This window comes from Gossypium hirsutum, chromosome A12, assembly GCF_007990345.1.
Source record: "Gossypium hirsutum isolate 1008001.06 chromosome A12, Gossypium_hirsutum_v2.1, whole genome shotgun sequence".
Taxonomy (NCBI): domain Eukaryota; kingdom Viridiplantae; phylum Streptophyta; class Magnoliopsida; order Malvales; family Malvaceae; genus Gossypium; species Gossypium hirsutum.
Window position 1 is genome coordinate 23,721,458 of NC_053435.1, and position 27,966 is coordinate 23,749,423.

Below are 27,966 nucleotides of genomic sequence, written 5' to 3' on the forward strand. Positions count from 1 at the left end.
TAAAAGCGATTTGACAATCCCGAGCCCGGTGTTCTTTAGACCCGCATCTGAGACATGCTCCTAACTTCCTCCAGCATTCGTCTGGATGACATCTTTTGCAGTGCTCGCAAGTCGGGAAGTTCAGACTCGTTTAACATACTTCACAGAACGAGGCTTCAGCCTCAGAAAAATGTGATCTCTCTTCTTCTTACAGTCCACGCACCTAGCCCGGAGCGTTTCACCAATCTCCTTAACTTCCTCTAATACTTTCTGATGTGATCGCGCCCTATGGTTCAGCTAATTCGAGCAAGGATTCTATGGTGCTACCACAAGGTCCTGTCACTCCAACTCGAGCCAAGAAGTTTAAGGAGCCTATCACAGCTTTTGTAGCTCAACTCCGAGAAAGCTGGTTCCAGCTCCTTGAACTCACCATGCAACTACCTACAAGTCCAGCTCAGCTCATCGAGCTCACCACTAGCTCAAGCAAGTTCCCATTCAACTCAAAACCAGCTCACTAGCTTGGAATCAGCTCATTTCCAGTTCCCCAGCTCGGGTCCAGCTCACTACCAGCTCATGAGTCCAAGCTCAGCTCGATTTTTAGTTCATGAGTTGAATTCTAGATCATAAAGACTACTCTGACTTCATTTGATTGCTATTAAATTTTTATTTAATAAGTTCATTAATTAGTTAATTATTAAACCACATATTAAATTTAGTTCACATTAGTTTTATTAAATATGTCTTAAAAGTGTTTATTGATGTTAATTAATTTTTCATAACCGAATTTAATGTTTACATTTGTGTTCACATTAGCTTGAATTAATTCTGTTCACATTTTCTTGTAGAAACTCAATGGACATATGGAGCATGAAGCAACATGTCTTTTTGGAGGTGCATGGACGGTTAAGAGCTTTGAATCTCCTAGGTGCATGTTCGGCTAAGTGCATGTATGGCCACATTCAATGTGTTCAAGGTTCATGAATGTTTCCATTCATGTATGGTGTGCTACTTATTCATTTTTCAAGTGACTATTCGGCTAAAATGAGGCTTCCCATTACTTCCTACATGTGGCCGAATATCTCCCTCCATGAACCTTAAAATTCCGTTCACATTACGTTCACATGGCATGGCCTTTCAATTCAAGGTGTTCACACCTATGGACTCTTCAAGAATCGGCATTCACACTTAATTTGGCTCATGAAGTCTCCTCAATTAATTCCCAACTTTTCACCAAACAACATGAATTGATTGCCTCAATTACTCAAGTTGGCCGAACCTAACTAATGTCCAAGGGAGTCTCTCATTCATGATTCATTTCCTTAAGCATGAAGAACTTTCAAGACATCTCCACCATAGTCAAATCTGGTCATGAACATCAAAGGACTTCTTTCTAGAATTTTCAAGATGCATTCATGAGACTTTTACTTAATTTTTAAGTATGTAAAGTGTCCATTCAGTTAGCTAGTCTTTAGGCTATAAATACTTGTTATTTTTCTTTGCAAAAAAAAACTTTTGGACTTTTGTTAATGTTATGCTGCCAAAATTGTGAGGCAAAACTTTTCTCAAATTTCGTTCAAAGATTCGATTGGCTTCCTAGCGTTCTAGTTGTGTCAACCGTTGTTCTTTGTCGAAACTGAACTTATCACTACTCGTAGTGTGGCGTTCAAACATACCGAGGTTCCTATCTTGTTAGATAGTGGGTCGAGGTTTTTCTTTACTAAACCCAAACCGAACTAAAAGAGCCTATAAACAACGGGTTGATACCAAATCGGTATTGGTTCTTGTTTGCACTTTTTGTTCAACCCCATTTCTCCATTTACCAAATTGTACCTAAACCGGCCATTCCATTCGTACCATTTCATAATACCATTTCGTTCTTACCCTTCATACCATTACATTCCTTTCTTCAATTCCCCATTATCTAATTGAACCAATTCATTCATCTATACCTATTCGGACCCTAAATCCGAACTTTCAATTCTTCTTACCTATTCCAATTCGAACCAAAACCAATATCCTTCTTTCTCTTATCCGACCTTTCAATTAAACCTAACGTAACTTCTTGTCGATGATCGGGCACACTAATACGACTCGACTCTTTCGAGGCGGATCGTATCGCTTCCCTTACTAATCGGGTTAGTGCCTTAGTACTAGCTCCAGGTTATCGCTACTCGTAGTTAATGGACTTACCCTGACCTCCATCTCAATTACTGGTGCAGCCGCTGCCTCCTTAGCCTCATTGTTAGGCATATGGCCTGATGCCAAAGACCCAGTTCTAACACTTCCTCGGCCTCTACCGCGGCCACATGTACCCCTTCCGTGAGTACCTCTAGTGTTCATTTTGATAACGAATTATCTGCTTAAAAGTCTTATGCATCAGTTTGTAATTTCAATAATTGATAACGAATGTGTTATGAACGAAAGTAATTAGGGTTTATTTTCGTAGAACAAGATTTTACTACAGTTTTCCATCTTCTACAGTCTCAGTTTTTCTATAGTCAAAGTTAACTCAGACTCTAGGGTTTCTAGTATAGTACCACTACCTATAGGATAACATTTCAGTCTATAATAGTAAACAATGTCAGAGAACTTACAAATTTGGCGCCAAAGACTCGGTGTGCCACATCTCCAAAGTCAACATTTTAAAGCAATCCAAATTCTTTACTACCATCTTTTTCAAAAAACCAAGGTTTAGAAAAACTTTTGAGAACTCAATTTTGAGAACAAATTTTCAAAAACCCATTCCACAGCCGAGTTTTGTAACCTGGCTCTGATACCACTAAATTTAACACTCCAAACCCGACCTAGACGTTATGGCCAAATCTAACATGTTACATCGAAGTACTTTTTGAAGACTTGATCTTTTCGGTAAAAATTCGTTACTGAATTTAAATCATTTTATTGCTATTCAAAAATAGTTCTTGTCAAAACGTTTACTAATTTATTTGACCTTGGTACATTTATCCAACTTAAATCGCGGAAGCATTTTGAAAATTTTGTAGTTGAAAGCTTGTGTTCTTTTAGAAAACTGTGACAATTTAAAAACTCGTGTTTTCCTAGACTAGCAGTTTATCATAGAAATTCATAAGCCTAATTAAAACTCAAAACCACCAATGGTCTTATTACATAATCAAAACCCAAAATAAAACTTAAATAAATAAAGTTAAAAGTAGATCATCAGTAAACGTGTGGCCACCTCCGAGTCTCTCACAGCACCAAACCGTCTAAGGCTTTGGATTACCTACGCAGTTAAAAGAAAGGGTGAGTTTACAAAAAAAACAGTGTGTAATCCTTTATCAGCCAGACAGAAAACAACGCATGTAGTAGTAGTCTAGGCCAGAGCCCTATTCAGTAACAGTACAGTCTGGGCCTTAGCCCTATACAAAAGCAGTGTGGGCCTAGGCCCAAATACAATATCAGTACAGTGCAAACATGCAACTTTACATCCCACCCAAATTCAGCCAGCACACCACCTGTACCAACCAACACACCATGTGAGGATATAAATCGACCCACTCAGCCAGCACACCAATATCGAAGCAAAGCTGCCAGTAATAATATTGCAGCATAGCTGCCAGAACAGTAAATGTGGCAAAGCCACCAGTATTAGAAATTGTGGCATAGCCACCAGTAAAAGTGAATGTAACATAGTCACCAGTACAGTACTTCCTCTATATCAAAATCCCAACCCTATGTAATATGTCATGTTATAAATATTACATGTATGCGAAGTCATACTCAGTAGAATCATATATGTAAATCATAAGCACATCAGTCATACATAACATAAGGGCATAATCGCCATATTACCCTGCAGGGGCATTACGGTCATTTTACCCTACAGGAGCATTACGGTTATTTTACCCTACAGGGTTATTATGGTTATTTTAGCCTACAGGGGTATTACGATCATTTTACCCTACAGGGGTATTACAGTCAGATAACGACCTCTCCGAAGGTCTACAGTTGCCTCGAGCGACATAAATAACCTAAATGATCATAACAGTATAAATCGGCCCAAGGCCCATTACTCTGCCCAAGTGGGCCCACACGCTCGTGTGGCCCATTTATCCCAATTCCAATTATGGCTATGCGAACATTATAGCCCAGTCCATTAATAGTCACTTACCGCAGATTTTATCTGTATGGGCCCACGAGCCCATTGGGCTTACACAGTCCATTCTGGCCCAACGTGGTCGAAAACAACCTAAGTCATGTGTACGACATGACAAGTCCAACTACTTCCTACTTAACAGTTAGATTTACACATGCGGGCCTACAGGCTCATTGGGCCCATTCGGCCCATCGAGACCCAAAAACATCCTATACCATGTGTGCGACATGGCCAGTCCAACCTTTCCCCACCTGACGGCGAGATTCACTCATATAGGCTCACGGGCCCATTGGGCCCAACGTGGCCCATTACTGCCTAAGCCCACGAGATCACTCGTGGTGGCCTATTCCGTCGTACACCCACGTTTCATGGGCTCAGTTTACCAAACGAGTGTTCGCATCTTAAACCTAACCTTTCAGCTTTTCAGCTTTTTGCCGTACCACAGTCAGATTAGGGTGTATACATACTTTACCAGCTTTTATGCCTATTACCGTTTACAGGGTATGGATATACCCCTGTTTACGCAACCACTCCAAGTTCTTCAAGCACCCAACCTTGATCGAATGAAGGCGACTTAATCCTCCAAAATTACTGACTAGAAATGATCACACGCTCTTGCCGATTATCTGTATTATGAACACAGATCTTTAATAATCAAGATTAATCATCTATGTGGCCTAACCCACAAAAATTAATCTAACAGAGACTAGGGAATATTCGGCTAATACCCCCAAATTAAAGTAACATCTCACCTTAATTGAACGATGAAAGAAAGAGTTGATTGCTTCTGAATGCTTGCACCCCTTTACCCCACTGAAATACCTAAAACCCAAATCACATCGTGGAGATGGAGTGAATAACGCAATCATAGAATATATGGAGAATAAACTTTAGCTTTCAGAAAAAGACAAAAAGAACAGATTGAAAAGCATATATCGGAACAATAGAGAAACATAAACATTCCCATAGATTGTTAAAAATTCTTGTAAAACTGAAATCTCAACACTAATAGCAGGGTACAGAACGATCGGTCAAAAATTAGGGAGGGGAGAAAAACCGTAAGTAATCGATCTAGAAAGAAGAAATGAGAGAAGAAAAGAAATAGAAAAGGGAGCAATCGGATATATCTTAAGAAAAGAGAAAGAGAAACAGTAAAAGGGAAAAGAAGAGATTGAGTTCTGCTAGAAAAGAAAGGAACAGGCAACGGAGATTCGGCCTGGTCTTGGAAAATAAAAAAATGTTAGGAGCAGACGAATAATCCGGCAAGAAGAAAGAATTTGAGTATGGGGATTTCGGCACTAAGAACTTACATTAAACAAATCCCGAAAGAGCACGAAAGGTTACCTGTTAAACCAAAACTAGGGAGAAAAGAAGCCCGAAACGCTGAAAGATCAAAAACCCGAAAAGACATAGGAAATTCGGCACCCTTTCACTCACTAATTGCCGAAAATGCATACCCAAAGACCCCTTTAGCCGAATGCACATACAAGTCTCCCAACCAGCTACAACTCCCTAACTTTCCAATCCCCTAAAAATCTCCACAAATCTCTCCCCTTATCTCTTCTTGATATCCTCGATAACAACCTCCAAGACCCATTCAAACTCTCACCCAACAGAGTTTAAAACCACCTCAAACTTCTGCCGCGTCATGCTAGCAAAATAATTATCCATTTTTGCTTGCAATAGGATTCGAACCCAAGCCCTCTCAATTACCAAGTCATTCCACTTGCCACCAAGCCACAAAACTTTTTGTGACACATTTTATCCTCAATTAATTATAAGGTTTATAGGCCAAAGTCTAGATTCCTTTAAAAGAAATATCAAAATAAATTGCAAGAGCCAAGACTTGAACCCAAGCTCCCTTACAACCTTGATGACGCCCCAACCACTAAACCATATACTTCCTTATGTCATTTATTTAACACAATAATTCAAAAGGCCTTTATCCAAATATCCAGGGTTTTATTCACTTAAGACCAAAATTTTTGCTTAAGCCCAGGTTTGAACCCAAGATTTCTCCAACACTTCTCAGGGCCATTAACCACCAAAGCAAACATTTAACTATTTCATTTTCTTACACAATTAAATACTTATGTACAACCTCCTTACGGACCTATACTCAGGGCCCAATACTTCTAGGCCCAAATTCGGGGCGTTACATTGTCTTATTTATATCAAGCACCATTTAGTCATTTTGTTTTCTTATTGTTTTATGTTTTTTTGTTTGTTGCTTGAGGACAAGCAATAAGTTAAATGTGGGGGAGTTTAATCTGCCACAATTCGTTGTGGCAAATTTGAGTCTTTGTGGCACTTTAACGAGCTTGTTTTCTAGTTGTTTTATGTTTATTTATTATATCTTCAGTTTTATTAACATAAATTCATTTTGTTTCAAAATAAGTGTGTTTACGCACGAAGCATCCAAGGCTGAAATTGAAATGATGTCATGACATAGGGATCCTTGACGTCACAATGTCACGATGAAAACTTGGATATGTCAATCGCATTTTTGTAGTCGTCGAAGGAATATTTGTCTCTTTAAAACCCTAATTAATTCAAGGACATTTTAGGGATTCAAAACTCTCAATTATAGCCTATATAAATCTAATTATAACCTCATAAAGAGAGGAGTCGACCTAAGGATTCAACCTAAGGAGCCATCAAAACAATATTTTATTTTTTTTTGTTTTCTTTCATTCTTCTTTAGTTTTATTTTAGTTTTCTTATGTTCACTTAGTTAGAATATTTTCTATTCCAATCTAAAGACAATTGCAAGAGGAGATTATTCCAAAATCGCGCTCCAATTATTTATTAATGAACATTCTTTTTTCCTTTATTCTTTTATTTCTTTATTTATCTTTCGTTAACTTGATCAACTAACGTCGTATGAATATTGGGATAAAATTTTATGCATATTTTATATCTTGCATGTTTCGGTTATGGAACTGATTTATTGATTAAGTAATTATTTACCTAAAATTGAGTGTTTATTCAATAGTACGTAGTATACTAGGAAGTGATGACCTTAGTAAAATATCTAAATAGGTGTGACCGAAAAGATATTTGTATGCCTAGGAAGAGACCGAAAAGGTAACTTAGGTGGTAATCCTTAGTGAAGATGAGATCGAAAGGGTATCCTTAGCAAAAGGGTGGTAACTAACTCAATTGAGGGTAATTAGCGACTTAATTGATAATTAGGGATATAATCGATTATAGATTGGAAACTCGTATTGTTGACACTAGGAATAGAAAATTCTATTAGGATATCTTAGGTTAATTAAATTCCATTAGGTTATTTTAGGTTAAATTAATTAATTAGTTTAATTAATATTTTAATTTTGCATCAACACTACTAATTCGTAACTCAATTAGATTAGTAATTATTTTATATAACTAATTTAATAATAAATTTCTCCAATCCACAATCCCTTGGATGTGATCCTTGGAATACTCTCCGGAGTGTTTTGTTGTAACATTTTACTATATTACAATTTTACCTGTATACTTGTAGACACCACTACTTTATTTGATATCTTTTTTATGTAGTAATTTCAATCCAAGCGTTCGCTTAGAAAACAAGCTCATTAAGTGTAGAAATAATCTTGAATGACTGCTACATTTGACATCAAGTCATATACCAAATGAAAAATAAGTACATAAAAAATAAATATTTTGTTTTAATTTAGTTTGTTAAAAGGTTAAAATTCAGTTAATTGAATCCATGTATCGAATTACCTAGGAAAGACGTAAGGCATTGTTTGGTAACCATTAGAGCTAAAAAGATGACCTATGCATAAATTCCCTAGTATCTTGTTCTGAGCCCAATTACATTTTCTTGATAAATAATGAATGAAACCATAAGCCTAACATATAATCTCTTGGTCCCTTTCTTTTTGGTCCTAGCACTAACATAGATGTCAAGCCATCAATATTAAGGGTTAGGTAGATGCATAAAAGAGATTTAAAAATTAAAAAAAATAATTGAGAGTGAACACTAAGGAATAGTATAGTATAATGAGTATAAGATTCTTAGTGAAGAAAAACTTTGAAAAGGCTAAAAGTCAAGTAAGAAAATCTCGAACTAACAAAAAAGCGAAGTGAGTAGAAAGAAAGAGAAAGAAAGAACAAATATAGAAAAATAAAAAAGTAATCATTTTTGCACAAAAACACGCCAATATGATTGTATTCGTTAATACTATATTGTAACTTAGAAAATAGAGAGAAAAGGAAGGTGAGGGAAGTGGATATAAGTGGTGAGCTAAGGGATATAATCGGGGTAGTATTGGGGACAATATAATGTGCCAAACTATTTCCATTCTTAGCCCATTTTGTAGAGTCAGTTCTTCAATTTTGAATCAACCTAAGTCGTAGAATGTTACAAGCCGAAAAATCCTATGTGACCTAAGTGATCCGACTCTTGGATGAAAATTAAATTGGATGTTAATGGTTCTAACCACTTATATTTTTCGAACATAAATTTGTACTTGTGTATTTGTTTAGATGGAATAATATGCTTGACATTCTTGAATTTGATTACTTTGTAACCTAGTGAACTAATGTGTTTGATATTAAAATCGGGAGTCAATTATATATCGTGTTAAAATCACATGTTTCATCATATTTTCTTATTTATAATGTTTCGAACTAATCTCGTGTATGAACCACACTCAAGCACCGTTTAAACGTTTTGTTTTCTTATTGTTTTATGTTTCCTTATTTTGTCGCTTGAGCACAAGAAACGAGTTAAGTATGGGGGATTTTGATCTGCTACAATTCGTTGGGACAAATTAGAACCGGCACTTAATGAGCTTATTTTCTAGCCATTTTATGTTTATTTATTACTTTTTCAGTTTTTTAACTTAGATTCATTTTGTTGCAAAATAAGTGTTTTTACAAACTTTCTAGTATTTTGACAACCCATTAGGCCAACTCGGGCTTCATTAGGCTATTTAAGTGTATAGAGTGCCATTTCAGGTCAAATAACACAAAAGACAATGCCAGTGCCACGATATCAGCATACAGTGTCACGACACCAAACATCGAAGCATCTAGGGCTGAAATTGAGACGACGTCGCAACGTGGGAATCCTTGATGTCATGACGAAAACTTGGATATGTGAAGTCGTGTTTTTGTAGTTTTCGAAGGCATATTTGTCCCATTAAAACCTTATTTAATTCAAGGACATTTTAGGCACTTAAAACCCTCAAGCCTATATAAATTTGGTTATAACCTCATTAGGTGAGGAGTCAACCTAGGGAGTCGCCCTAAGGAGCCATCAAAACAATAGTTCATATTTTTTCTGTTTTCTTTTATTCTTCTTTAGTTTTATTGAGTTTTCTTATGTCCTCTTAGTCAGAATCTTTTCTATTCCGATGTGAAGACGATTGTGATCGGAGATTGTTCCAAAATTGCGCTTCAATTATTTATCAATGAGCATTCTCTTTTCCTTTATTATTTTATCCTGTTATTTATCTTTCGTTAACTTGATCAACTAATGTCTATATGAATATTGGGATAAAATCTTGTGCATATTTATATCTTGCATGTTTCGACTATGGAATTGATTTATTGATTAAGTAATTATTCACCTAAAATTGAGTGTTTATTCAAGAGTATACTAGGAAGTGACAACCCTAGTTAAATATCTAGACAGGTGAGACCGAGTGGGTATCCTATCGAATATAACTTGTGCCAAGCGATGAGACCAAAAGGGTATCCGTATACCAAGAAAGAGACCGAAAGCATGGCTTAAGTGGTAATCTTTAATGAAGATGAGTCTGAAAAAAATATTCTAAGTGAAGGGTGGTATATAACTCAGTTGAGGGTAATTGGAGACTTAATTGATAATTAGGGATTTAATCTATCATAAGACATGAACTCACATCATCAACACTAGGAATAGGAAATTCTAGTAGGATATCTTAGGTTAATTAAATTTCATTAGGTTATTTTAGGTTCATTAATTTAATTAGTTTAATTAATATTTTAATTCTGCACCAACACTATTAATTCATAACTCAATTAGATTAGTAATTTTTTTTGTAATTAATTTACTAATAAATTTTTCCAATCTGCAATCCCTTGGGTACGATCTTTGGAATAGTCCCCGAAGTGTTTCGTTGTAATATTTTACTATATTACAATTTGACTTGTATACTTGCGGACACCACTACTTTTACGAACTTTTAAGATATTGTTAGCGACGATCAACTATTTAACAGAATTTAAATATATTGTTACTCTACCAAAAAATAGTGAGAGTTTATTCTCAATTATTAAATATATATTTCTGAAATAACAATTCTGTCGGTTTCTATTTTGAAGAGAGAGTTTTCCTTTTCATCCCAAAAGAAAATAAAATTATTTCGAGTTTCTGTGTTTGATTCGATTTGATCGAGCCCACACTTAGAGGCAATTCGTGGTACGAGAATAGCAAAGAAGATCATTTGGTTAAAAGTTGGGAACGACAAGGATCCATCTATTCGAAAACACAGGTACGATTTTGGTCTAGGGTTTATTGCTATAAATATCACAAACCGAGTTGATTTTCAAATTTTAAATTTTCTACTGTGCGAGAAAACCATTTTCAAACCGGATTTTTTTAAGAATCGGTATCAAAGCTATGGTTGTGCTATGTTTATAGTGTAAACCGAGACCGAAATTCTCTCTCTTCTTCATGTATGATTATATTTGATAAGATATGGCATCCTCGTAATTGTATGCATGTTTGGGGGAACGTATGCGAATGAATGTATGTTATTATTTTATTATTATTGATGACAAAGTAATTTTTCCAAAGTTCTAATTCCTAGAAATTTAATTGTAATTTATTAATTTATCGAGCATGTATATTTTAGATTGTGGAATATCATCTTCACACAGGGTTTTTATTTTATTATTTATTTATAACAAAATATGTGAGTAGGAAAGGAACATAGAAATTTTGTAACCTAATTTTCCTAACGAAATCTGAAAAATCAAGACCCATCCAAACCCCGAACCCGACCCAAGCAAACCAGGAAGTAGTTGACAATGGTCCGACGGTGGTCGGTGATGGTTCGACGGTGGTCCGACCAGGTTTGGGGTGCCACAGGATAGGCCTGTATATGCAACAAACAAAAATTAATAGAGAAAATTGGATACAAATATTTATGTAGAAAAACTCCTCCAATGAAGAGGATAAACAACCATGGACAAAGACGACTTCACTAAATGACCTAATAATCTAAAAGAGTATAGGATAGAGACAACCAAAAACAAACCCTAAACTCCGAAAACAAAGCTCTTTAGCTAAAACACGAAAATTCCTTAAAGCTCTCTCAAAACTCTCTCTTAATCTTCTCTTTATATTTAATATGATCAAGATATGAAGAATATCAATTCTATAGTTACTAAGGCCCCTTTTATAAGCTGAAATTTGTGGGTTAATATGACTAAAATACCCTTAGAGTAATCAAAGTTTGACTGGGAAAAGATAGCAGATCTTAACTAAGAGAAGAAACCAGGTTTTGGGGGAAACACGTCTCCACGTCGCAACATCTCATTCACGTTGTCGTGACATCATTTATCGTCGTAACATTGGGAAGCTTCTCATCAAGATTTCTCTATTTGAATTTGATGTTACATTACTAAAGTCCTTGTGTCGCGATATGGGCTACGATAAGGACCTAAAAGTGTCTGAAAATGCTAGGCATACTCCACAATTACTAAAAATAAAATACAAATTTTGAAATATATAATAAAAGTAAATTATAATATTAAATTAAAAAAATTTGATAGTGCAACATACATCAATTATAGTAATAGTTCATGATAAATACAAATGATATTTATGCTAAACTAATAAACATATTTAATAATAATGATTAAAGAATGTTGAAATTTAATAATGATTAAAGAATGTTGAAATTTAACTTTCTTTTCAAAACAAACCGACAAAATGTTTTTTCACTTGCGTCAAACAAAAAACGGATAGATAAACAGTTTTAAGAACACTTACTTCACATAGTATAAACAACTTCCAAAAATTAAAAAAAAATAAAAATAAAACATGATATTATATTGCCTCATATTCTTCAACCACTCTCAAGTGTCATTTTTGTTTGAATATTATTTGATATTGTCTCTTTGAAAAGTTATTGTTTTAATGTTCCATTCTTTTTTATATAATTCTAATATATTAATGCTAACAATCTTCAATTTTTACTGGTAATTTTCGTTAGAAGTTACTTGGTTGAATATGTCTAACCACTTGATGTTATTTAGAAATCTAAACTCAAATTTTAATTGGTATATAACTCTAATATTAATTAAGTGATAATTAACATGTTTAGAGTTTTATTTAAGTAATAACTCTATTTTACATCAATAAAATTAACATAATTTTTTAAGTCAACAGCTTTTTTAACTAATAATTTTAAATTAAATTATAATTATAATTAACACAATTTTTTTTCGCATAATTTGTGTTTAGAGTTCTGTTCAATTGTGTTTACATAATTTATTTTTAAATGCATAATTATCTCCATTTTTATTAAAATTTAAATATTTTTTAAATGTATAACATCACAACTTCTATTTTACATTAATTTTTAACTAATAATTTTAAATTATAATTATAATTATTTTTAAATATCAATTTAGTAATATGATAAAAAAAATAAAAGATATTCTCATTGGATCAAAAGTTTACTTTAAACTGATTCTTTTATATATATATATATATATTAGATGACTAAAAGATGATAAAAATTATCTAATATTTTTCTACAAAATGAGAACTAAATTAACTTTTTCTTTTCAAATTTTCACGATTTTTAATAAAATAAAATACCTAAACATAACAACAACCTAACCAATCTCTATTCTAGTTTTTTTTTCTTATTTTTTATTTATTTTTATGTGATAATAATAAATATATAAATTATAATTAAAACTAAAAAAAACCTTAAGCAATAGCGAAAGCAAATAAAAAAGAAGCAGCAAAACCCTACTTTGTAATAACCTGGACTTCAACTTGAGCTCTAAAAGCAACTTAGCCATTTGGATTTAGGCCAAAATGAAACTAACCCTGAGATTCGGATGGAAATTTGAGGTTTCGACTAAACTATGGGCTTACAATTTGGGCCATTTGGTTTTAGACCAAAATTGGACTATCATCCCTAGGCTTGAACCTGGGCTCTTTCAAAATGTGCCTGGAATATAAATGGGCTTTTAATTGGGCCATAATAAATTATAATTAAAAATTAGTTTTTTTAGGGATATCTAAATATTCATCAGCACCTCACGTAGGATTTTCCTCAAAACGATGTCAAATTAAACCAATAATTTTAAAATTTGAGTTCAAAATTAATCGAAACCTGAATAAAATAAATTCCATTTAAACTGAGCAACTTCAACTATTAATCCAATTCTTCTAAAAATCAACACTCAATCCCAAATTCAAATTAATCCAAAATTAGATAAAAAATTTAATTTTACCCTTAATTTAAATTTCAAGATTTTATATTAATGCCTAAAATTTTGAATGAAATTTGATTTAATCCTAATTTCAAAACCATTTTTTTTACATTTAATTCAAAAAATAAATTAAAAATTAATTTAGATTCAAAACAAATTAAAATGGTTGATTTAGCACAAAAAATCTACATAAACCCTTCTCATAAATTTAAAGTTGAATAAATTAAATATCTAACATTTTACAATAATGAAAAAAGAGTATAAGTTTATGATTCTCTAAGCAACATTTGAATTTTTTTTTAACATATTAGAAGTAAATATTTCATTTTATCACAAAAATCTTGAAACACAATATAGAAAATCCAAGAAAATTTGGACATAACAATTAAGAGAACACCCTAGATAGAAAAACAAGTATCATTTATTGAAATAGCACAATCTCACGTATAAAAAATATAAGATTGTGAAGTGTTTATACTATTATGAATAGAGGGGGTTACTCCACCTTGAAATCATCCAAAAATTTGTCATCTTCTTCATAAGTCACTTGTATCTTTTGTAGTGAGATATATTTGGTAGTGTCCGAGAACGTAAGTGTAATTTGCTGAACCTCGTTAAATTTTCGGTGTTCTTTATTGTTTTTTATTTATCTTTCAATATTTTGTAGTGAGATCGTTTGTAACCCTTCCAATCTTTTTGGGGAATTTAACCTAATGTGTTTTTCTAGTGCAATAGTTTACTCTTTTTTACCTATTTGCACAACAAGTGGTATCAAAACCAAAATTTATTAGAAGTATGCTCTATGGTTGCAGTTTAAACTAATCTTCCATATTAGAAAAGATTTCCTTGGGGCATATTGAAAGATTATAGTTGAAATGATAGACAATCCAAGAGTATCCACATTTACAACATTGTCCATGTGGGCGAGATCAGCAATGGAAGATACGAGATTGATAGTGGAGATCTTTGATGGTATGGGTCATTTCAGTATGTGGCAAAGTGAGGTTCTAAATGCTCTCTTTCAGCAAGGTCTAGACATTGCTATTGATGAAAAGAAATCAAATGATATGGAGGAGAAATATTGGAAGACTATCAATCGGTTGGGATGTGTTACAATTCGGTCATGCCTTTCTCGAGACCAAAGGTATACTTTCTCAAATGTGACTTCTGCAAATAAGTTATGGTTGGCACTAAAAGCATTTTTTTTGTAACACCCTATACTCGGTCCGGGTACTGAATGTCACAACCCACCCGAATATCTCAACAAAATTTCTAATAATATTTAATTACGTATCTAGAAAACTTTCAAATTTTAAAATTTAACTTCTAATAAAGCTCCTATCTTATGATCAATAAATTCTTACAACCTTGATACTCAAAAATCCTAACAAATATTTACAAATTTAAAAATGTAGACTCTGATACCGACATGTTTAACTTATTCCCTGAGGCATGACTTCTAAAGTTGCCCATTTATATACATGAAACAATGTCCATCCTTTGAGACTGGCGGTGTTTGGCTTGGCCCTTCTATAAAATTTTTTGAGATATCACGTACCTTGCGTGGAAGCAGAAAATGTTTTAAGTTCAATGAACACAGTGATTTTCTATATTTCATGAAGATTTTCAAGAAATTAGGAAACATAAAATCTTAAGCACAGATGACAAACTCTTTGAAATTCGTAAGAAGGTTTATAATTTTTCTAGCGTAGCCATTGGTATTGATTCCTCAAGATGAGCTGACAGGACATTGCCACCCGCCAATACTATCTTTAAACAAGGCTTTTCTTATGGACCTTAACCCTGTCTGACGTGATCACAAGCTTCCCTTCAGCTCGGAAGAGTATGCCTCATGACAAATTTCCCGTAGGTGCCAACACGGGTCGAGCAACCCTCTTGACGTTTTGATCAAGACTCGCTATAGCCATAGACCCCTATCTTGATCCCTTTAGTTCACCTTGATTTCCAAATATATTTTTTACCTAACTTCAATAGATATTAGCTCTTTGACATGACTTATGCCTAATTCCCCTTTTTAAGATTGGGCCTCTTTCTGTATCCCTTATCTACAAACTCATTGAGTTATTTGGCTAAATGAATCAACACCCTCACTTACTTGGTGGACTCACTACACCAATCGTATAGGTTAGGTACTACTTGTTGACTCACCTGCTATACTCAATATTACATTCCTCGCTCAACTGCCAGCGAACTAAGATGACGGATACCCCTTTCCTGGATTAAGGTACCATTCCTATTCCTTCTATTTTGATAAGATCACATATATATATACAAAAATCTCTCTTCGTCACAAATTGGCAGAATCCCTTATTAGCAATCTTACCCGCATTCTCGGATACTTTTACTAGCTATTCTCCTATTCATAGCTTGGGGGATTCTCTTACCATATCGATTATTCACGTTTCCAGACGCGTCGTACTTGTCCAACCATACTACTCTCTGCACAAGTCTTACCATGATCTCTTATTTTTCCTTGCTCAATTAGCTTCCTGGTTCATTAACCTGGCGAACTTTATTTGACGCCATAGCCTAACTATGGTATTACACAATGTATCCAAATGTTTAACGCCCTTGTCGAAACCATTTTTTGAAAGGTCGACTTTTTATTTTGAAAACAAAAATGGGAGTCGCGACCAATCCTTTTTTTGTAAGGTGTGATCGGATCACCTCGTAATTTGATCACTTTAATAAAAGGTTTGATTTACTAAAACAATGAATTTTGGTTTACAAAATTTAGAAAATGGGTTCGGGAGTCGGTTACGCATGAGGAAGGATTAGCACCTTCATGATGCCCAAAATTGGTACCTAGTTGATTACTTTATGTCTTAGTGTTGAAAGTTGAAAACTCGAAAAGAATTTAAAGTATGATCCCTTTTTATTAATGTATATTTTGCTTAAAAATTGCTTGAACAAATCAAAAAGTATGTTAAAGACCCTGTCATCTTGAGGCAACAAAATGTTGTATCCCATAAGTTAGGATTCGACACTTCGAATTCTTGAGAATGAGTTTTCCTTTATTTGAAATCTCACATGTTTTCAAAGGATATTCGGTTATTTAGACCCAACGAGAAACATCGAAACCCTGTAAGTTAGGGCACGACTTTCTCGAGTTTCTAAATACAAAACATTGTCTTATTTTGAAAACTTTCCCTTTTTGAATAATGTCAAACATAATATTTGTGATAAATACATGAATATATATTAAAGATAAATGACTAAATTAAAATATGAATGAAATTAATGGTGTAATTTGTAATAAATGCATGAGTGGACAATAATAATGATAATAGATAAAATAATAATAATAACAATAATAATAATAATAATAATAAATGTATATGCAAAAAAACATAATTGATCTAATTTTTGAAAGTATAAAAGGGAAATAAATAAATGGATGATAGATAAAAATAGTAATAATAATAAAGGCATAAATAAAATGAATAATCAATGAAAGAAAATAAAAAATTAAAAATAAAGGAATAATAAATAAATGAATACCAAGATAAAATAAAAGGTAAATAAATAAATTAATGATATATGAATAAATAAGTAAACAAATAAATGAGTAAAATGAAAAGAATAATGAATAAATAATCAAGTAAATAAGTAAATAAATAAATAAAAGGATTAAAGTAAAAAGGGCTTAATTATAACTTAAATGAAATCACAAGGAAAAATTGAAATAAATAAATAACAAAAGGGGTTAAAATGTAAAAAATAAAATAATTAAAACAGAGTCAAAGACTAAAATGAAACGCGCAAAAAGGAATGGGATTAACTGGGAAAATATCCCAAACCCCATTGAACGCGCCATTTCCTTTGGCAAATCAAAGAACCAAATCAAAAATAAAATAAAATTGCATAGCCAAATTTAAAAGAAAAAAAGAAAAGAAATTAGGAACAAAATATAATGCGCACAAAAGTACGAGGACTAAATGAGAAATTATTCCCAGTCCTGCAAACGTACCGTTTCATGGTGGACTGAAATGAAACGAAGCCAAAATTACAAGGTAAAATTAAAAAGAAAAAAAGAATCAGGATTTAATTGAAAATAGGCGAAAAAGCGAAAGGATCAACTGCGTAAATATCCCTTTGAGGGAAAAACACGAGGATGCTTGCCTGAAAATGGGTCAGGTTTTGGGTCACACCCCAAAACTACGTTGTTTTGAGGCATTCCAGATTAGCCCAAAACGGTGTCGTTTAGCACCCTTATATATATAAAAATTTCTCCAAAAAAATCATTTTAAACAGCTTTTAAAAAAAACACTTTGCTTCTTTTTTTTTTCTCTAAAAGGGGGGTTGAGTCTGGCGATGGGAGCCACCATCGGCCACCGATCGCCGGCGATGGCATCATCGTCCATGGTGGTCGGAAAAATAAAGAAAAACCATTTTCTTTGCTTTTTGAGTCTCCGAGCCCACAAGATGTCGATTTTCATTGGAAACGACGAACCTAGGCTGCCTACGGCGGCAACATGCGAAAAATCGGTAACATTTCCACCTATTATCCAACTTTATGCCTATTTCTTTGAGAAACAAAATAAAAAAACAAAAACGAAAAGAGAAAAAGAATAAAAAGACAGCCTTTAATAATTTTTATTCTTCCTTTTTTATTTCTTTTTAAAAAAAATAAAAATAGATAGAAAATATGAAGCAAATCACCTTTTGAAATTTGTTTTTTTGTTTTTTTATTACTCTGATGTGTGTGTATACAATCTATTTTTTGTGGCCTTATATATTCGATTTACAAGCTGCTGTTTAGTCGCTGTTCTATCACTATTTGTCTTTGCTTTTGCTATTGTTTCTCTGTTGTGTTTCTGTCTTCTTTTCTGTCACTTTTGTAGGCTTTGGCGAGGTCAAGGGAGAGGAAACTTTGCCATTTCAGTGCAAGGCGGCCAAGGGTGCCAGGCCTTAGGATGAGGCGCAGGCGGAGCTACCGAGGGAGAAGTGCGATGCACATGGGGCTAAGGTTTCCTGTTCTACTGAAAATGTTTAAGTGTTGTGGGCTATTGGGCTTGTGATTTTTTTGGGTTAGGGTTTTTTTTTGCATTTTGGGCTTGTAAAATTTGGGTTTGGATTGTTTAATGTTATTTTTATTTTTATTTTTAGTTTTTTATTTTTTGGTTTTGGGCCCAGTCAAAAATGGCCCATTACAGTCCTAATGGACTCTATTAGTTGTCATAGTTAAGCTATGGTAGGATTTGAAGAAATAAGGCTAAAAGATCAAAAGAGGAGGAAGAAGAGTGGATGAGAGAAGAAAGCCTTGGTCGAAGATAGTGGCTAATGTCGAAAAAACAAGACTCGTCGATATTACAAAATATGAGAGACAAGTACAATAACCACAAGAGCTTTTACATATACATTTGGTTATGTTGAGTACATAAGATAATGAGAATGGTATGGATGAGGGTAGTGGTGGAGCCAAAGGGGAGTTGAAAAGGGCTCCGGCTCCCCTAAAATGAAAAATTTTCTATTTAGACCCTATATAATTTATAAAATTTTAAATTAGTAATGGTAAAATTATACTTTAGCCTCCAAAAATAATAAAAAATTGATTTAATAATTTAAAAATTATAAAGATATAGACTATTAAATGATAAAATTGTATTTTTACTATTGTAAAAAGATATAATTTAATTTCATCACCCCAAAAAATGGATGAGGGTAATTTATTTGGTAGTAGTAATTGCTACGGGGCATGTCCAAAATACTTAATAATTATGTAGGAGAGATGGCCGAGTGGTTCAAGGCGTAGCATTGGAACTGCTATGTAGACTCTTGTTTACCGAGGGTTCGAATCCCTCTCTTTCCGCATCTTCACCTAATTCGCCAATGTAACTGACTACAATGTATCAAATAAGAACATATACTAAAGAATTAGACCCTTCTTTAGTATAGATTCTCTATTCCCAATTCCTTTTTAATATGGAATACGTAAAATAGCATACAGGGGATGAAAATCTCCTTACGTATCTATCATACATGAATAGGAGAAAAATCTCCGAATCAAACCCATTCCCCTGTCTTCCTTTACTTAACCTTAACTCAGGTGAAAAGGGGGCAGAACCCTTGTTTTGTTATTTAATAAAAGGACTTGCCCATCTTTTTAAATCAAATAAAATAGATGTATATGATAAGATAATCCACTTTCTTTATTATCTTACTTTATTCTTACTTTTCTTATTATTCTATTGTTCTTGTCTTCTAATTTGCATTTTTGAATTTAATAAAGAAAGAGTTTATTACAAATTGTCGAAAGATTCGATTCGTTAGAATCCGATCCAAGAACAGGGATTATTAGTAAAAATAGAATTTTCGGGAGATATAGAAAGATGCAAAACTCTATATTTCTATTCTATTTTTTCTCTATTTAAATTCTATATACATACGCAATAGAGGAGGATAAAATTCGTTTTATTTGTCTCTCCAAATTCGAATTTCATTTCACAGAAGGAAAAATTCGCTTTTTATCTTGTTGCTAGAGGTTTACTCATTAGTAATATCGGATAATGATAATAATAATTATCCACATAATTTGTTTTTCGACAATTCCTTTTTTTTGTCACAAAGTCAAAGCCCATAAGGTCCTTTGGCGGCTACCAAAAACCATATTTATAGGCATTCGATGTTAAGTTTGTGTGTGGAAAAGAGATTTGAGGTTCACATGATGATGGTGTAGGTGTTGGATGAATCATTTTTATATTTATAATTAATTATATTAAGGAAATTTATTTAATACATCATTGGAGTCACATACGGATTAAGGTTTTGATAAATATATTATAGAAAATAGAGTGTAATAAAAATTAAAAAAATTAATTATATAATATATATATATATGATATTTATTATACTTTCAACTCGTTTGTGAAATCTTAAAAAATTCTATTGATGGTGTATCAAATAGTTATTCTTATATTAATTTTATAAAAATATTTTAATTTCTAATTTCTATTTTTTAATATATATAAATAAATGAAGAAAATAAATAAGATTTTTATTATAATTTAAATTGATATTCTAATAAAAAGTTATAAAAATATTGAAATGATTTATATTTATATTTGAATAATACTTTTTTCTTTATATTTTTCTTTTTAAAACAATAAACTGAAACACACTTTTTTTTTCTTCTTATACTTTCTTTTTTATTTGTTTAAAAATAAATATAAAAAACAGGTCATGCGGTAAAATGGATAGCGTATTTAACAAACCTTTTAAACTATAATATTATTATAATAAATTTTATATTTATATAATATTTATTATTAATTCATTCATATTAATTCATTATTTATTATATATATAGAATTTTAAATATGAAAAAAAGCCTAAAATAACTCCTAAAGTTAAGTTAATTTATTTTTCCATAAAGAAAATCCTAAAATAAAATTAGAAAAGGAAAAAGAAGCCAATTAGACAAGAAACGGATGAGGCGGCCCAGGCCATGTGGGAATTACAAAGACATACGACATCCGAAGAGCACGCAGGTTAAATGACAGCAAATATGAGAACACAGCCAAGCAAAGGCGCCATCACCAAAGAAATGATATTTTGTTGGTTTAAATATGCTCCCAGTCTCTATACTTTTCAAACTTTGGAAATTAGTCCCTTTTTATTTCGAGAAATTTGGTCCTCTACTTGTCTGATTTAAAATCAAAGGTTAATTGATAATTTAACAGTATCAATTAGACCTTGATTTTTAAATAAAAATTAAAGGGGTTAAATTTTTAAAGTTAAATATGGAGAGATTAAATTTCAGAAGTTCAAAAAAGTATTAAGGATAGAATAGAATTAGACCTATTTTTTTTGTCAATCTCTAAAAAGTCCCTACAGTTGAATCCAAAGCCATGGATTCCGAATCAAAGAACTAAAATATCATTACCCTCACGATAGATTCATGAAATTATGACATAACAATGACCACATGTTTTTGGGTTATGTTGATCGTATGTATTATAGTGCCATGTAACTTTCAACCCCCCTTTGTCAGCTTCATTTTAAGCTAGTACGAAACCTCAAAAGGAAAATTCCCCAAAAAACAAAAACTGTGTTGTGAAAAGAGAATGGAGGAGGAGGCAGAAATTGATCGGTTGCCAATAGACTTGTTGGCTCATATACTGGTGATGATCACTTCTTTCACCGATTTAGCCCAGTAAGTTTTTGCCTTTCTTTATTATGTTTTGGTGGTAATAGAAAGTTATGGATTGGATGGTTTAACTTGATTATGTTATTGTTGAATATGGTAGGGCAAGTGGGGTTTGTAGGAAATGGAAACAAGGGGTGAAACAGGCTCTGGCTAGAAGACACACCCTGAGTTTTGCTGGTTGTAAAATGGACGATGACTCCACTTCTCGTCTTGTTCGTCATGCTTATAGCCTCGAAGAACTCGACATGTAATCATTTCTTCCCTGCAACTTTTTTTACAGACAGGCTCCCCCTGTTTCTGAGTCTGCTTTTAATTACAGTTCAAGGAGTCGTTGGGGTTGCCAAATAACTGACAATGGACTATACCAAATCTCATTAGCAAAGTGTGTTAGCAACTTGACATCAGTTTCCCTTTGGGGTATGACAGGGATCACTGATAAAGGTGTTGTTCAATTGGTAAGCCAAAACCCCTTTTTTTTTTTTTCCTTTACTCAATCTCCTTAACTTGAATATGATGAAGTTGATTTTCTTAACAGATAACCAGAGCCAATTCCTTGAAACACCTGAATATTGGTGGTACATTTATCACCGATGAATCCTTATCCGCAATTGCCCATAGCTGTCCACATTTAAAGGTGACTTACCTGTTAGATTGACCTTCGCTTTTTCCAGAAAATTTGATTGAGATACTGAGTTTTTTCTTCCCTCATTATCTAATCTCAGAGCATCGTGCTATGGAGTTGCCGTCATGTTACAGAAAGTGGGCTGTTTGTTCTTGTCAATAAATGTCGTAAACTAGAGTCGATCAATGTGTGGGGAACTAGAGTTCCCTTAGACTGTTTCATTGGTTTGCTTACTATCCGACCAGCTCTTCAAATAAAACCACAAGGTTTGCCATTAAACATCGGAGCAGTCGCCACCATGTTACCTGTTGTTTAAGGTGTTCATCCTTCTGGGGATTTCGATTATTGTCATATGAATTTGTTGATTCAATAAATTGAACAGAAGAATCTCTCAAGAAATCTCTTGATTGTGTAATCAAATTCTATGACTCTAACACGCATTCCTCGATAAGCCAGGACTCAAAATTTTACATGGCAACATATTATAAGCCCTCCTAAAGGTGTAGATGACTCGATTCTATCCTGAAAACTATCTATTCTAGAAAAATAATGAAATCATCCAAGGAAATGAAAACAAGGCAATCATTAAGTGATTAGGATGATAGACTGTTGAAGTGGATGTTGAGAACTGAACAGGTCCGGAAAAGCTTCCGACAGAATTCGTCATTGGACTCGGTGTAGGCATTGAAATGTTCTTACAAGATCCAAAGGGTGCCCCAGCCTACATGAGAACAAAACAGAGATTTCAACAAATTTCAGCTTTAAATGAAACAAACAACAACCATGCATGGGGAAGAAGGGTTGTGGCCAATGCGGACAAACCTGGCAGGCTGCAATGGTATTACATCCACATAATCTCTGACCACTCATGCTATCTAGATCATAAAAAACACCACCTCCATCGCTCCTCTGCATGATTTTGATATGGACACTTTAATTGCAATAGGAGTTTTTAGTTTTATTTATTTATTTATTATATCAGGTTTTACTAAGAGTTTTAGTTTTACTATATTATGTTTTTGTTTCCTTCATAAACTCTAAGTTAGGAATTCTATTTTATGTCAATTAGGACTCTTTCATTTGTTATTAACAGTCTATAAAATGCTACCAATATGAAATAAAGAGGTAAGCAATTATTCTATCAAAAGAAACGTTATTTTGAGAGGGGGTTCAGTCAAGGACGAATCTGCCTTTTTGAGTAACCATAGGTCGAAGCAAGAATTCTTTCTCGTCTAAACCTGTGACTAGATCCTACGCCAAGGCGCATAACAACTTGATATCGGAGCCAGCTGTCATGGGTGATGAAAAAACTTTGACAGCCTAGCTGGAGGCATTCATGGAACAAATGGCTACAAGGCAACAAGCATTAGAGGAGCAGGTGGCGCTGTTATCTCTTTCGGTCCAAAAGACAACGAAAGGGGATTCAGAAAAAAATAATGAAGAACAAGGCAGCAACGGAGGCAAGAAAAGAAATTCAGATTCGCAACACGGTGGGGCCATGGTGCCATGATACTCTAAGATGGAATTTCCCACTTATGACGGGGTTGGAGATCCTTTAGGATGGTTAAAAAGATGCAAAATTTTTTTTGGCAATCAACGGACCAACAAAGAAGACAAAGTCGGCTTAGCTTCATTCCATCTTTTAGGAGAGGCACAATTATGGTTTGATCAAATCGAAGAAGAGGAGGCAAATCTGGATTGGGAACGCTTCAGAGAGTGTTGTCATATCAGGTTTGGGCCACCTATGAGTAATAACCCCTTGGGGAACTTGCAAACTTGAGACAAACTGGGACGGTAAAAGAATATCAACGCCAATTTCAATCACTACTTGTTAGGACTACTGATCTTAAACCTCGACAACAAGTAAACCTTTTTACTGCTGGATTGGTAGAGGAACTTAGAATTGATATTGAGATGCAACAACCGGGAAACCTTGGAGTTGCAATGAATATGGCTCGAGCTTTGGAATGTAAACAAAAAGTCTCTTCCAAGATGTTATCTCAAACCAATCTAAACTGGTCAACTTCCCAAAACACTGACAGCAATTCAATCATTCCAACAACTCAGAACATTGCAAAGGGAGGGGGACAAACAATAGAACCAACAGGGAACAACGGCAAAATAGGTTCTTCTGCACCATTTATTAAGAGATTGACACGGATAGAAATGGCAGAAAGAAGGGCTAAAGGGCTGTGTTATAATTGTGACGAGTTTTATTCCATGGGACACAAATGTAAAAGGTTATTTTGGATAAAAGTACTAGATGTTGAAGGCAAGCAAGATGATGATGAGATAGATGATTTTGGATAAATTCTGAAGTTTATTTTGAATTTGAGCTTGAGGACAAGCTCAATTCCGAGAAGGGGAGTAATAATATGGACACTTTAATTGCAATAGGAGTTTTTAGTTTTATTTATTTATTTATTATATCAGGTTTTACTAACAGTTTTAGTTTTACTATATTAGGTTTTTGTTTCCTTCATAAACTCTAAGTTAAGAATTCTATTTTATGTCAATTAGGACTCTTTCATTTGTTATTAACAGTCTATAAAAGGCTGCCAATATGAAATAAAGAGGTAAGCAATTATTCAATCAAAAGAAACGTTATTTTGAGAGGGGGTTCAGTCAAGGACGAATTTGCCTTTTTGAGTAACCATAGGTCGAAGCAAGAATTCTTTCTCGTCTAGACCTGTGACCAGATCCTACGCCAAGGCGCACAGTAGATTTATGTGGTGTTATGGTTAGTGCTCTGCATATTTTAGAAAAAAATAAATTTACAGATATAAGTTACAACTTAATACCAAGTAAAAGTTGACTGCCAAAAAGTTGGGCATCATACTCCCAGCTGCTTTGTAGCAAGTGCGGATCCTGTCAGCAAGCCGTGCCGAATGCTCTTTGCAAGCTTCATCTTCAACTGGGTAAGTTGGAAAGTAATTCATAAGGAAAAGAGAGGCAGTTTTCGAGTTAAACGGCTGTGATTCTTTTCTGTTGGGGCATGAGCCTGGCTGTACACCTGGATCTCCAGCTGCCATGAAGGCGTTACTACATAGCTAGTATACAACATGAACGCGTGAACAAAGGTTTCATATCCATCTAATCCTTACCTTCATTTTCCAATAGGTACTTCCATTGATAAGCAATCCCTTCCTCCTCTTCCTTTGAAGCAACAGAAGTAAAGACCAAAAGCCTGTGATTTGCTTTCACCATTTCAGTTACCGTAGGCCAATCTTCACCCTTTTTTGGCATCTTGGACACTGGAAACCAATACTTGTCCAAACCAGCATTTTTAAAAAGCTTAGTCAGTCCTTTGGGTGTATGCACGTAGTCCTCAATTATAATGGTTACAATCTCTGATGGATTTTTGCTCAAGAATGCTTCCACTTCCCTTAAGGTGTTAATTGCAGGTTGCTGAATAATATCCAACGAACACATTGCAAATTAGATCAGAAAACTTGAAAATAGATATCATGGAAAGAGAAAGAGAACAAAAAACACAAGTTAAAGATATGTTACAAAGGCAGTGAAGTTAAAACATTGCCCGCGGAATGAATGGCAGAGCCAAATATCGCCATTGAAATCATACATGTCCAACATCAGTCCCCTAACTCCATTCTGAACAATGAAAAAAAGCAAACCAGAACAGAATTTAACAAAACTGCTCTCATACTTTAGATGGTTAAAGAGGAATCAAGTCAAGGAAATAAATAACATGTTCAACTTTTACATTTGCTCAGCTACTTAGCACCAAAGAGAAAAAAGAACAAGAAAATTCTAAACTATAAGTCAATTAGTAGGGAAAATCACAATCCCATTGCCTTATAGTTTCCTATAGATTCTTCAAAACTAAGAAGGTGATGCAAAACGATAGAAATACATACCTTCAATTGATTAGTAACAGTGTCTTCTTGATTGTAAAATGTGAATCTTTGAACTCCTGGTAAAGCTGGAGCACCCACTATGCTAAAGGAATTGTGAGTCACCAACCATGAATACTTGTTGAAAGGTAATCCACCAATCTGCCACCCACAATTCACACCCAAAACATGATTTTCCATCATTCATTTGCTGAAATCACCAAAGGAAAAGGGGAGGGGGAAAAATAACAAAATTACTAAAACCAATCCACCTAATATAACACACACAAAGAATGGAAGCAAAAAGCTTCCTTGCCAAAAAGGAAACAAATTTACACCATGTTAGCTGATAACAGAAAATACCCATCTCATTAAGATGCAAATAGAAGCTTACAACAGAAGTGGGTATGGTGGCTTGGCCTCTTATACAAAAAGGTTGAGTCTTGCCCAAAGCAGGGCAGTTCCCACAAAAAAGACCTGGACCACAATCTGTAGAGTGGGAACATGAATCCACTACCTGCAAAATTGTCAAACATTTTCAGTTCAAGCTGTAGCCATCATTAAAGGAAGGGTAAGAGAAGGTGAAAGGAAAAAGAAAAAGGAACCTGGCAACTTCCATTAGAGCAAGAAGACCAAATGTTGATGAAGGAAGAGAAGAGTAATAGGAGAAACAAATACCCAGTTGCAGTGGCTCTGGATAAGTCACGGTGGTCCATGAAACACGTCATTGTTTGGATTTCGCTTCTGCTTATGCAAAGTCCGACAAAGATAACATATGTGTGTGTATGTATATGAATACAGAGAAGATTAAGAAACTATGAAACAGAACAGATTCTAATGAAAAGCTTAAGAGAAGGTTTTCTGGATACTTTAACGCGGGCCTTATTATTAACCTTTATTTTTACTTTCGGTCAAATTCTTCTATTAGTCCCTGTACTATGAGAAAGTTGTGAATTTTTAAATTTTCAATCTTAACCCAAATGGTAACTACTAAATTTGTTAGGTCGAATTTTGGTATTAGTAACATACTTATGCGTAAATTATGGATTTAGTCAGTGTTTTTTAATTTCAATCATTTTAAATTTCTGTACTTTTTTTAATTTTGAAATAGTAGCCATTAAATTCATCAACTAAAATGGCGTGACTTTTTTGTGAGTATTATGTGAAATTAATAGGTTGACATTATATTATACATGATAATATGTCTGTCACAAAAACCTTTGGAAAAAAAAGGAATTTAATTTAATAAAATTAATATCTATTATTTAGTTAAAGACTAAAATTTTAATTTAACAATTTTTTAATATGATCAATACATACTTTATGTTTATTTTACGGTTTATAAACATCATCCTTTAATAATTATATCTTTTTAAGGTTGGAACATAAATTTTCTCATCTATTATACCTAAGATTCATGGGTAAATTTTAATTTTAGAAGGATGTAGAAACTTGCGCCCTAAAATGGCAGAGGTAGTTGAAGATATAGATGGAGTTATTTGGAGTTTGGGTATTGTGAAAAGGCAATAGGCAGCTGAAAATGGGTTCATAGTGGGCTTCAATTTTTATAGCAGAACTAATATGTGGCCACTGTTTATTTGTTGAAGGAACCAAGTGATCTTCATTTCTTTAGCGATTGACAACCCTATCGCTAAGGCCTCATATTCTGAACTGTTATTAGAGCGTGACAATTTTAAATGTCAACTTCAATGGTAGCCTTGCTTTTTTAGTTGGTTGGAAAATGGTTTGTCATTTAATGTGGTTTTAATGT

At 33.7% G+C, this 27,966-nt stretch overlaps 3 protein-coding genes and 1 non-coding gene across 5 annotated transcripts; 3 read left to right on the forward strand and 1 right to left on the reverse strand.

Annotated features, from left to right (window-relative positions):
• The first annotated feature begins 17,824 nt into the window (after positions 1 to 17,824).
• LOC107938809 (uncharacterized) lies at positions 17,825 to 18,972 on the forward strand. The gene is made up of 2 exons (XM_016872055.2): positions 17,825 to 18,058; positions 18,415 to 18,972. The coding sequence occupies exons 1-2, from the start codon at positions 17,885 to 17,887 to the stop codon at positions 18,589 to 18,591; spliced, it is 351 nt and encodes a 116-aa protein (XP_016727544.1). The 5' UTR covers positions 17,825 to 17,884; the 3' UTR covers positions 18,592 to 18,972.
• Positions 18,973 to 19,295: 323 nt separating this feature from the next.
• Positions 19,296 to 19,382, forward strand: TRNAS-GGA (transfer RNA serine (anticodon GGA)). The gene has a single exon. It is a non-coding gene; the product is annotated as a tRNA-Ser (tRNA).
• A 2,025-nt stretch (positions 19,383 to 21,407) lies between these two features.
• On the forward strand, positions 21,408 to 22,740 carry LOC121211497 (F-box protein At5g67140). Its single transcript, XM_041084282.1, has 5 exons — positions 21,408 to 21,725; positions 21,820 to 21,966; positions 22,039 to 22,174; positions 22,255 to 22,353; positions 22,442 to 22,740. The coding sequence occupies exons 1-5, from the start codon at positions 21,637 to 21,639 to the stop codon at positions 22,655 to 22,657; spliced, it is 687 nt and encodes a 228-aa protein (XP_040940216.1). The 5' UTR covers positions 21,408 to 21,636; the 3' UTR covers positions 22,658 to 22,740.
• On the reverse strand, positions 22,731 to 27,063 carry LOC107925097 (PI-PLC X domain-containing protein At5g67130). 2 transcript variants are annotated; one of them, XM_016855667.2, is made up of 8 exons: positions 26,801 to 27,063; positions 26,590 to 26,712; positions 26,220 to 26,357; positions 25,855 to 25,953; positions 25,446 to 25,749; positions 25,143 to 25,366; positions 23,164 to 23,250; positions 22,731 to 23,062 (listed from the first exon to the last, which is right to left on the reverse strand). In XM_016855667.2, the coding sequence occupies exons 1-8, from the start codon at positions 26,921 to 26,923 to the stop codon at positions 22,880 to 22,882; spliced, it is 1,281 nt and encodes a 426-aa protein (XP_016711156.1). In that variant the 5' UTR covers positions 26,924 to 27,063; the 3' UTR covers positions 22,731 to 22,879. The 2 variants fall into 2 exon arrangements, with proteins under 2 accessions (XP_016711156.1, XP_016711164.1); XM_016855675.2 differs by lacking the exons at positions 22,731 to 23,062; positions 23,164 to 23,250 and adding an exon at positions 24,906 to 25,043.
• Positions 27,064 to 27,966: the final 903 nt, after the last annotated feature.